Source organism: Heterodontus francisci, chromosome 4, assembly GCF_036365525.1.
Source record: "Heterodontus francisci isolate sHetFra1 chromosome 4, sHetFra1.hap1, whole genome shotgun sequence".
Taxonomy (NCBI): Eukaryota; Metazoa; Chordata; class Chondrichthyes; order Heterodontiformes; family Heterodontidae; genus Heterodontus; species Heterodontus francisci.
The window spans coordinates 69,201,973-69,214,384 of NC_090374.1; the positions used below are offsets into that span (position 1 = coordinate 69,201,973).

Genomic DNA, 12,412 nt, shown 5'->3' on the forward strand with positions numbered 1-12,412 from the left:
CCCCGCCGAGAACAAAAGAGGACAGGCAGGCACAAGGCTGGCCAAAGGTTAGAAAGAGAAGAGGAAAAAGCGACCAAGAGGACAGGTTAAAGGAAGTCTGGGAGGAATCCCGGATGAAAACCCCTACTGTCTGGTCAGCCAAACCCGAAAAATTTGAAAGGTTAGACCCCACATCCTCCAAAGTAAATGCAGACACACGAAGCACCCAACCAGAGTTGCTAACAGCATTTACAGGACCCTGAAGAGACAAAGAAAGACCTCTAGGGGGCAGAGAAACTGTGAAGGTGATACCTCACCTAGGCGAAGTGCCACAGTGGAGTGCCGCAGATTCTGCACAAATACCTGCAGGCAGGAGTGTCCCAAAGGACAAAGGGGAAATTTCAAAGAATCCTTCCCCAACAGTATGAAAAAAAGAGAACCACCCATCCCTGAAGTCAAAAGCCTGTGCATGACTCAGCAAAGCACTGAAAGAGAGTTCAGGATAGACCCGCCCACCACTGACTCTCCTGGAAAAAAATTCCAACTCATGGCTAATTAAACCTAACCATCTCAAAGACCTTAAGCAGCCATGGAAATGGGAAAACTGAAGAAAAACTTCCCCCCAAAAAAACACATGTTTACTAGGATGCCCAAGGGGTTGGGGTGGGGGGGGGGGGAGGGGTGCAATTTTAATAAGTTTTAGGATTTCTTAAGGAATGAGAGAAATGCATGTTTTTTTTTCTGTATCTTATATTTTCTCTCGACCTTTTTAATGAAATCGCTTTTCTCAAATTGCATTTCATTCCGCTGGCTGTGGTGATGTCATGCTAGACCCCCATCTACCAAGATTGAGGCATATTAATTTTGTCATATCAACATTGATTTGAAAACTGTTGATTTTTTTTAAACAAGTCCTTTCTTCACTTCACCAGGCCCTTGGCTGGAAATACATTTGCATATTAACAGACAGTGCTTGTGGAGACAAAAGAGGTTACTTCCCTTATCCAATTTAACCCACAATGGACTTTGAGCACCAGGTATTGTGTGTAAGAAGGGACATTCCAGGGTCGGCTAAGACCAGAGAATCCACAAACAGACGTGGTCAGACCAGTTGGTCACGTGACTAGCCTGCTTGGCAACCTGTTTTTTCTGAATTGTATGGTGTCTGTTTGCTCCTGGACTGAAAAGAGCTCTCCTGGCTGGCTCGCCACAGCCTCTCCTGTCTGCTCCCATCTCTTTCTCACAGAACTCCAAATCCACTGAAGACACATGAACTCCAGGAGAGAAAAGACTCCTACAGTCAACAAGGTTTAAAAAGAATACTGGGCCCCAACGAAACGCAAGATCGACCTACAGTCAAGGATTCTACAGTGATCTCGAAGAACAGTAACAAAAGCCCTCTTCACAGAGTGCCACAAACCTTTCCACTTTATTTCTTCTGCTCTGTTCTGTCTCTATCTGCATGTGTGTATCACGTATGCGTGCTAGCATGGGTGCATTGTGTATAGGTAGGCATTCACCGAATTCAAGTTTAAGTTTAATAAATGTCAAGCTTTCTTCTTTAAACCTAAGAAAACCTGTTTGTGCTGGTTTCTTTGCCTTATAATTGGAAAGCAATTAACAAGGATTCACCAGTGGAGCTAAAAACACGGTGTGTTTAAAATAAAACCCTGTTACGGTAAGACCAGGTGAAGGTTGAGGGGAACCCTATACCCCTTTCTCACCAACTCGTAACATATCTTTAAGTACCAGTAAAATGTCCATACCTGAAACATTAATTCCTCTGCCCTCTCTATAGATGCTGATTGACCTATTGTGTTTTTTCAGTATTTTTTTTGATTTTTTAGCAACTCCAGTTTATTGCATTTTGCATATACTGTTAAATTTGTACCTGCTTAGATGTTCAGTTTTAGCTGTAAAACTACTTTTACTGTTCAGGCAGTAGATGATGATATTCCTGAAGAGAAGCGATATTATCAACTTCAACTGACAGGGGTCAGTGGTGGTGCTGTGATTAATGACACATCAAACTCTGCTAACATCACCATGGCAGCCAGCGACTTTCCGTATGGTCAATTTGCATTCTCGCATGAATATCTTCAAACCTATGAGAATGGAGAACAGGTGCCAAAGTTTTAAAAATATTTCAAATGAATTGTTCCAGAAAATTGAAGTAGATTAGATTCCATTACATTGAATCAGCTTATAATGATGTTTTGCATAATGTCAAAATTTATATGCCTTACAGTTAGTGATTTGATACTTATCAGCCACAGTTGCAATAGAAATAAGAAATGATATGGAATAATTTATGAGGGGAACTGAAAAATAGTAACGGAAGCCAAAAAGAAATCAAATGGTTAGTGCTAAGAAAGTTAAATAACGGAATGCTAAGATAGGGTTGCAAAAATGTAAAATATTTCACAAACGATCAAAAAAACTGCTTCAACAGTAGGAATATATTTTGTGTCAGCTGGTTGTCTCAATGACATAGAAACTCATCACCATGGGCTGAATTTTTCCACAAGGTAAGAAGTCCCACCACTGGGACCAAAAGCAGAAACTAACCCCACACCAGCGTATAGCAGGACACTGGCAGCATTTTACTGGTGATGGCCAATCAAGAGGCCACTGCCAGGACCGCCATCCAATTGAGGATGGTGACCTACGTCCCAGAGCTGTCAGCCCAATCAGAGGGCAGCAACATTGCAGCCTCGACAGTGCCACTCTTCGAGGGGGTCACTGCTGAGGCTGCAGGACGAAGGAGAGAGTGCCTCCATGCTCAGGTAAGTTTTTTTTCTTACCGTGCTGAGGCCAGGCAGATAGGCTCTGGTGATCTGGGGTGGTGGGGTGGGGTGGGGTGGGGGGAAGGGCGACTTCCATCAGCAGCACCATGGCTGCGGGGAGTGGCCTTTGGTGCCGGGGGACCCCTTTTGTGGACCATAGAGTAGCCATAAAGGAGGCCTTCCCCCACCCCCGGGAACCTGCTGGGTGGCCGCCAGAGTTTACCTGGCAGTCTCCGTCGTGACGGCAGCCCCTCCCGATGCTGGTAAAATGCCGACAAGGAGCGGAGGTGGCCTTTATTGGGCACTTAATTGACAAAATTCGTTTCCCAGTGAGCAGCCGCGCCACTGAGCTTCCCGCCGCTGGTAATATTCCATGGTAACGGAAGATGTTGGGCTCCCCACCTGACGCCTTATGCCACCATTTTACCATCCCTCCCACCTCCCAGCCTGCCTCCAAAAAACTTTATGTTTTAGAATCTCTGAATCAAGATTTTGAGAAGTTCACATTGGTAGAGTTTCTTCTTCCTCAATCCTATTCGCACCAAACATCTAACCACCCAACTTTTCTTCCTACCATCATGTTAGCTGGTAGTAACAGTTCCCGCTCCTCAGTACTGTCCCCTTCCCCTTCAAATCTGACATCATCGCCCCCCTCAAAAAAATCCATCCTTGACCTTTCTGACCTTGCAAACTACCACGCTATCTCCAACTTCCCTTTCCTCTCCAAAGTCCTTGAATGTATTGTAACCACTCAAATTTGTGCCCATCATTACCATAACTCAATGTTTGAACCTCTACAGTCAGGTTTCCGCCCCTGTCACAGTTCTGAAACTGCCCTTATCAAAGTCACAAATGATATCCTATGTGACTGTGACTATGGTAAACTATCCCTCCACAATGTGTCTGCAGCCTTTTGACACGATTGACACAATTGCCCAGTTTGTAGCGTCTGCTCTCTCTTACGTCCATTGTTATCTGTCCACAGACTTCTCTTCCTGCTTCCGTTACCTCTAGAGTCTCCTAAGGATCTACCCTTGGTCCCGTCCTATTTCTCATCAACATGCTGCCCCTCGATGACATTGTCTGCAGAAATTATGTCAGGTTCGACATAGACACTGAGGACACCCAGCTCTACCATGTCTCTTGACCCCTCCACTGTCTGATTTGTTGCACTGCTTGTCCGACATCCAGTACTGAATGAGCAAAAATATCTTCCAACTAAATATTGGGAAGACTGAAGCCTTGGTCCCCGCCACAAACTCTGATCCCTAGCCACAGACTCCATCCCTCTTCCTGGCAACTATCTAAGACTGAATCAGATTGTTCGTAACTGTGGTGTCATATTTGACCGTGAGATGAGCTCTTGACTACCTATTTGCTCCATCACCAAGACATACCACCACTAGCACTGCCAACCCCCCCACTCCCCCACAGCTTCAGCACATCTGCTGCTGAAACTCTTATCCGTACCTTTGTTACCTCTAAACTTGACTATTCCTATGTTCTCCTAGACAGCCGCCCAACATCTTCCCTCACTCTTAGTCCTGTTCAGCTATTGTGTGCTCTCTGACCCATATTGTCTCCCGGTTGAGCAACACCTGGATTTTAAAATTCTCATCTTTGTTTTCGAATTCCTCCATGGCCTTGCCCCTCCTTATCTTTGTAATCTCCTCCAGCCCTACAACCCTTCAAGAATTGTTTGTGCCTCCAATTTTGGCCTCTTTTATATCCCCAATTTTGGCCTCTTTTACATCCCCAATTTTAAAGCATTTCATCTTTGGTGTTTTCAGCAGCCTAGGCCTAATCCTTAATTTTCCTGCTAAACCTCTAATCCTCTGTCTCCCCTTTAACTTGCTCCTTAGAGCCTACCTATTTGACTAAGCTTTTGGCCATCTTTCCAATGTGGCTTGATATCAAATTTTGTTTGATAGTGCTCCTGTGAAGTGCCTTGGATCGTTTTGCTATATTAAATGCATGATATAAATGCAAGTTGTTTTTGTTAGCATTTGTCAGATATAGTGGTAATAAACTCCACTTACCCATTTCCTGAAAGTTTAGCCACACATAGGGAACCCCAGTACATGCAATGGTATTGCTGGAGTTTAACAGCTATAACGATGCAGTCTACCAGTACAGAGCATTGGTAAGTTTCATATGCTGCTTGTTCATGACTGCGTTAAACACTGACTTGCAGGGCTACCTGGAGCTAAATGGGAAGAATCTCAGGCCCGCATTCCAGGTTCTGTTTAGTTTGTCAGATTTTGAGCCATTAGTGTGGCAGATTGGCAAGTTAATCAACTGTTCCCTGGAATACTGCAGATGTGCCAAACTCACATATTGGTGCACCAAATTTGCTGTAGAAGATTAACTTAGCCTGCCAATAGAAGCTTCAAATGATCAACTTGGGACCTCTGTGACCCCTGTAGATATCTGTTTAGCATTCCCCTCCAATCCCCAGAGAATAGTTACTAATCATTGACAAGCATGAATTTGAGCCCTCAGTAGGTGGACAGCAGGGTAACTGAAGCACCTCACAAATGACATGGTAAAAAATTGTCAAGAGTAAAACCACAGTTATAACTAGAAGTGATTATGTGGTAGAAATTCAGTGGGGTTTACTGATCTGACATGGTAACTTCAACAGAAACCCTGGATGGTTATTTACATTGTTCTCCGGGGTTACCACCTAATCTACAGCCGGAGATCGGAAGAACCCCTGTATGGATACTTCAGGCAAATGGCTACCTGCTGGTTTGCTTCTGAATGCCTGATTTTGGACTAGTTTGGGCTTGTCCACTTCAAGAAGTATTCTTCTTTGCTTTCCTATCTTTTTACTCTCTCCTTGTTTTTAATTATTGTAATTTTGTGTTGCTTGTTTGAGCATCAAGGGAATGAAGAGAAAGTTGTGTTCTCTGGGGCCTCAAAATCTGGCTCCGTAGCATTCGTAGTTTCGGCTTTACAGGTGCCGTTTTGGTAACCAAATTGCATCCGTGCCTAGTTTACACTTCTGGCACAAACCAGCTTCCATTTTGGAGAGGGTGTTAGCGTGAGCAGAGGGACGTGCGCTGCAAGTATGCAGAGTATGCAGATCATGACGTCAGTCAGCATGTAATGTTGATTTGACACCACGCTGCCATTTTCGACCTTGCCGCTGTTGCATGATTGCCTTTAAGAGTGATGTTCCCTTTAAGATCTTAGTATGGTAATGAGCTAAGTACCAGGACGCAGTCATGTGACTCAGTGCCAGAGTCACTCCAAACTGTAACACCAGAGTAAGGTTCTGTAAATAGTTTGCTCTGTATCATATATAATAAATTAGCTGTAATAAACCTGTTTGAGATCTTCAACCAGCTGGACTCCACGCATCTCATTTATGTTGCATCAGACCACATAAAAGAATTCATTATATGGTGACAGCTGTGGTGAGAAAAAAAAGTCTAAGCTTGAAGACTATAGTTAAAACAGCTCTGAAAACGACCTTTCCTACAGCCAGTAGAGAAAAAGTTCAAGAAAAATACTGGCTCAAACAGTGAAAAAAGAACTTACCTCAAGCTGTAGAAGACAGAGCACAGAATGACCAGCTGCAAGTAAATCGGGTGAGTCACTGTGCCGACGGGCGAGGGATACTGCTTAAAAAAAAACTTTGAAGTCCTTCAAATGATCGTTTTTTTTTTCAAAATCTCTGTAGAAAAAAAAACAAGGAAGAACCAACTCCTCTCCCAGGCTGACCGAGGTCGGCGCCATTACAGGAGGCGTCCGCTAGAAAAACACGGGAAAACCCAGATCACTCCAAAGCCTTCATCCATGCAGCCAAAGTTAAAAAAATATTAAACTACTTGAACGTGAATAAGTGCTTCCATTCACAAAGCCACCGTAAAAAAAACCATTGAAACCACTTGAGTGTGAAGAACATAAAAAAACTGTAAATAAAAACATTGATCTTCCTATTGAACAGCTGTGTAAACAGAACAGGCTTTAGTGCTGGAAGCAAGATAAACACACAGCACTAGCAAACACCTGCTCCTGTCAATCAAAGCAGCTAGTATAACTAACAGAGAGACTCATAAAGGGAAAACAGTGCAGAATCATAGAACAAGTCTTAAAGCAAGTTTTAAAGCAAGTTTTAAAGCAAATGAACAGCAGAAATATGGATACCTAATTTCCCAGCATGAACTGGAAGGCCTTGGATATCCTATCCAAGTTCTAGCTGTTCAAACAAAGAGGGAAGTTATTCTTCACAGATCAAATAATTGTAGAACCAGAAAAAACAGGCTGTAAAAATACTAATAACAGTTGGCAATGAGGGAGTGCACAGAATTAACACCTTTGGACTATATGACGAGGACCAGAAAGATCCTGTAAAGATATGGAAAGTGATAGAAGATCAGCTCCAATTTTGAGTGAATTTTAGAATTCACCGCCTGGAATTGATGTCCTTCAGGCAATAGCCACAGGAAATCAATAGACCAGGTTGTCAGTAGATGTCGTAATAAGGGCAATGCATGCGACTTCTCAGAAACTTTGAAGCCATTGCAGCATTTCAGAAAGACCTCTTGGGGAAAAAGAATGGTCACAGTATTGATGTGCTGCTGGAAGATGGAAATGAAGCCATTGTAGCTGGATAACAGCACCTACAAGCACTAGGTGCAGCCAACAGTATTGCCACCATAACTAGATCGAAAAGAGCGTGGTAAGTGCAGTCTATCCCACTCACAGCGAACTTTCCCTGCACTTCGTGACCTGTGAAAGGTTTGCGGTGCAAAATGACACTGGGCCCACCAATGCAAGAAATCTGGCTCCAAAGACGCAGAAAACAGGGCAACAGCAGCAAAGAGAGCGCCAAAGGCCTGCATAAATGCAAACCGATACACGAAGTCCGCAGCAAAACAGATCTATGACAAGACTCAGAGGGAAGTAATTCTCAGCCAGAAGACGAACAGGCATTCCATATTGTGAACCTGACACATCACATTGATGATGCCAAACAACTGGAAGCTTTCGCCACTATTAACATCACGTGCCCAAAGAAAGCTGCAAAAATACACTCAGGGTCAAGATTGACACCAGCGCAAGTGCAAATATCCTCCCTGTGTGTCCATACTCAAAGATATGTACTGGAGTCATTGGAAATCAATGATACAACTGACAAACGCAAAGTTATCTGCATACAATGGGTCACCCATCCCTTGCAGTGGCACACTAACAGTACAATGCAGCTATGGCAAGTCGGCATGGAAACCACAAACATTATACCTAGTGGACACAAGTGGACCAGTAGTGACAGGACTACCAGCATGTAAGGACTTCAACATCATAATCATCCACGAGGTCACGAAGGTACCAATTGCAGCAGAAGAGACCAAGGGTACCAACATTGAGCGACAGTTCCTCCAGGTTCTCCATGGTTCTGGTTTGGAAATTATCAGCTCCTTCTCAGAGGTGCCACACCAATAGAATGAAGATCCAAACTCAGGTGGTGAAAGTTCTTTGTCAACAGGCAGTGTTTCCTTGTGCTCCAACGACTCAGAAGAAGAGATGGACATCGTCACTACTAAAAAACAAAGGCTGGCAGTGAGGAGCATTGTCAAGGGGAAATCTCCAAGGACCAGAACCCATTTACAGACTCTTGCCAGCATCAAATGGTGCAGTCTGGAAATCCAGTAACAGTACAACTATGCTGCGTTTTCACCTCTGCTATCCAGAGAACTGCCAGCACCACAACGAGCCAGAATGGACAGGTACTACATGAGTCCAAGTACTCCTCCCCCAACAAGTCCTTAACACTGAGCCCCAGGTCTTCAGATGTGGAGGATGAGGAGAGGCGAAGGACGTGCAATGTCCTGAGGAGGCAGAAGAGGAATGAGTTGAAGCATTGTCTGTTGGTTCTTCAAGATGAGGTGCTGGAACTCTCCAAGAATGACAAGACCTCAAAAGCAGTCATCCTGAGAAAAGCAACAGAGTATATTAGCAGGCTGAAGGTGGAGAAACAGAAACTGAATGCAGAGAGGGAAAGACTTCAGAAAGAACAGCAACAGATAAGACGCAGATTCCCCAAGCAAGAGTTGTCAAACCACCAAAACTGTATAAGTTTTAAGACTTTTAAGCCTCTGCACTTGTAAATTTCACAATTCCTATCCTTCTACCTGTAATTTAATAGTCTCTCTCCTAACTAATTTTGATGTTTTCTAATTTTATGTGTTTTTACTTTCAGCATATGAGATTTATCTTTGGAAAGAAGCAGGATGTTATATGATTGCATTGAAGAGTCACGTCCCTTTAAGATCTTAGTATGCTAATGAACTAAGTACCAGGATGCAGTCATGCGTCTCAGAGCCAGAGTCAGTCTGCAATTGTAATACCCAGAGTAAGATTCTGTAAATAGTTAGCTCTGTACGGTATATAATAGTCCAGCTGTAAATAAACCTGTTTGAGATCTTCAATCAACTGGACTCCACGCATCTCATTTATGTTGCATCAGACAATCTAAACAACTCATTACAGCTGCTCCAGCTAATGCCATTTATTAAACATGCACAGCTGAACTTGCTTTGAACAGCAGGAAAGATCCCCTTCCACTCATACTGTTTAAAGGGATCATCAATTACTTTTAGGTTAGTTACTCATTGATTTCTACTGGCTCAGTCTGAATTTGTAGAAGTGCTGAGTTTCTTAGTGCTGTTTAAAGTTGGTGAAGTCTACAGGCAGTGGTGCTTCACATGAAGAAGGCCTTGGTTCTGACATCAAGGGTCTGATTGGACCACATGCTCCCAATCATGGGAGCTGTAGTTACCAATCCGCTTGGCCTACAGCATGAAAGGAAGGTTCAGCAGAGGCAGCACACAGAGAACAAGCTACCCGCAGAGGGAGGAGGAGGAAGGGGACATCACAGAATCACAAAATTGTTACAGTGCAGAAGGAGGCCATTCGGCCCATTATGTCCGCACTGGCTCTCTGAAAGAGCAGTTCCCTCAGTTCCATTCTCCCGCCTTCTCCCCGTAACCTTGCACATTTTTCCTTTTCATATGACTGTCTAATTCCCTTTCGAATGCTTCAATTGAACCTGCCTCCACCATGTTCTCAGGCAGCTCATTGCAGACCTTAACCACTCACTGCGTGAAAAAGATTTTTCCTCATGTCACTTTAGCTTCTCTTACAAAATACTTTAAATCTGTGCCCTCTCGTTCTCAATCCTTTCACGAGTGGGAACAGTTTCTCTCCATCTACTCTGTCCAGACCCCTCATGATTTTGAATACCTCTATCAAATCACCTGTCAGCCTTTTCTTCTCCGAGGAAAATAGTCCTAAATTCTCCAATCTATCTTCATAACTGAAATTCCTGCACTGCCCTGGAACCATTCTCGTGAATCTTTCCTGTACTCTCTCCAATGCCCCCATGTCTTTCCTAAAGTGCAGCGCCCAGAATTGGACGCAATACTCCAGCTGAAGCCGAACTAGTGTCTTATACAAGTTCAACATAACTTCCTTGCTCTTGTATTCTATGCCCCTATTAATAAAGCCCAGGATACTGTATGCTTTATTAACCGCTCTCTCAACCTGTCCTGCCACCTTCAATGACTTATGCACGTATGCACCTAGGTCCCTCTGCTTCTGCACCCCCTTTAGAATTGTACCCTTTGTATTGTTTCTCCATGTTCTTTCTACCAAAATGAGTCACTTCACATTTCTCTGCACTGAACTTCATCTACCACCTGTTTGCCCATTCCACCAACTTGTCTATGTCCTTTCGAAGTTCTACACTATCCTCCTCCAAGTTTCGTATCATCTGCAAACTTTGAAATTGTGCCCTGTACACCAAGTTCTAGGTCATTAATATATCTCAGGAAAAGTAAGGGTCCCAGCACTGATCCCTGGAGAACTCCACTACAAACCTTCCTCCAGCCCGAAAAGCATCCTTTAACCACTACTGTTTGTTTCCTGACCCTCAGCCAATTTCGTATCCATGTTGCTACCGTCCCTTTTATTCCATGAGCTACAAGTTTGCTCATAAGTCTGTTGTGTGGCACTGTATCAAATGCCTTTTGAAAGTCCAACGGCATTGCCCTCAAAAACCCTTTCTGTTACCTCCTCAAAAAATGCCAGCATGTTAGTTAAACATAATTTTCCCTTAAGAAATCCATGCTGGCTTTCCTTAATGAACCCGCATTTGTCCATGTGACTATTGATTTTGTTCCAAATTATTTTTTCCAGAGGTTTTCCCACCACCAAAGTGCAACTGACTGGCCTATAGTTGCTGGGCTTATCTTTACACCCTTTTTTGAACAAAGGTGTAACGTTTGAAATTCTCCAGTCATCTGGAACCACCCCTGAGTCTAAGGAAGACCGAAAAGTTATGGCCAGTGCCTCTGCGATTTCCACCCTTACTTCCCTCAGTATCCTTGGATGCATCTCATCTGGTCGTGGTGTTTTATCCACTTTAAGTGCAGCCTATCTAATACTTCCTCTTTATCAATTTTAAACCCTTCTAGTGTCTGACTTACCTCCTCTTTCACCATTGCTTGGGTTGCATCCTCTTCCTTGGTAGACACAGATGCAAAGTATTAATTTAGTATCTCAGCTATGCCCTCTGGCTCCATGTGTAAATCCCCTTTATGGTCCCAATCGGCACTACTCCTCTTATTTACATGCCTATAGAAAACCTGGGGATTTCTTTTAATGCTAGTCTCTTTTCATGCTCTCTCTTTGCTTCTCTTATTTGCTTTTTCCCTTTCCCTCTGGACCTTCCATATTCAGCCTGGTTCTCAATAGTATTTTCTACCTGGCATCTGTCATAAGCACACTTTTTCTTCTTTATCTTAATCTCTACCTCTTCTGTCATCCAGGGAGCTCTGGATTTGTTTGTCCTACTTTTCCCCTTCGAGGGAACATACCTTGACTGTGGACGAATTATCTCTTCTTCAAAGATAACCCAGTATTCATCTACCAGTTTTCCTGCCAGCTTTTGACTCCAATTTATTCGCCCCAGCTTCATTCTTACCCCACTGAAGTTGGCCTTCCCCCATTTAATTATTCTTACTCTGGATTGCTCTTTGTCTTTTTCCATAGACAGCCTAAACCTTATGATACAATGATTATTGTCCCCTAAATGCTCTCCTACTGATACTTGATCCACTTGGCCCACCTCAGTCCCAAGAACCAGGTCTAGCAGTGCCTCCTTTCTCGTTGGACTAGCAACATACTTTTGTAGAAAATTTTCCTGAACACATTCTAGGAACTCTTGCCCTTCACTGCCCTTTGCACTACTATTATCCCAGTCTATGTTTGGATGATTAAAGTCCTGCATTATAAGTACCCTATATTTTTTGCACCGCTCTGTAGTTTCCTTACAAACTTGTTCCCCCATGTCCATCCCACTCGCTGGTGGCCTATAGACAACACAGAGCAATGTAACCGCACCTTTTTTGTTCCTTAGCTCTAGCAAATTGATTCTGTCTTTGACCCCTTTGGGACATCCTTTTTCTCCAGCACTGCAATGCTCTCCTTAATCAATGCCGCCATCCCACCCTCTTTCCTGTCTTTCCTGAACACCTTGTATCCAGGAATATTTAACTTCTTTGAGCCAGGTCTCTGGAATAGCCACAACATCATATTTCCACATGGCAATCTGCGGCTGTACCTCACCAGTCTTA

At 43.5% G+C, this 12,412-nt stretch overlaps 1 protein-coding gene across 1 annotated transcript in view; it reads left to right on the forward strand.

Annotated features, from left to right (window-relative positions):
* adgrv1 (adhesion G protein-coupled receptor V1) overlaps nt 1-12,412 on the forward strand; it is an 810,104-nt gene that overhangs the window by 381,549 nt on the left and 416,143 nt on the right. The window contains exon 62 of the mRNA XM_068029668.1: nt 1,918-2,103. Coding sequence (XP_067885769.1) covers nt 1,918-2,103 — 186 coding nt within the window. The remainder of the gene's footprint in view (nt 1-1,917; nt 2,104-12,412) is intronic.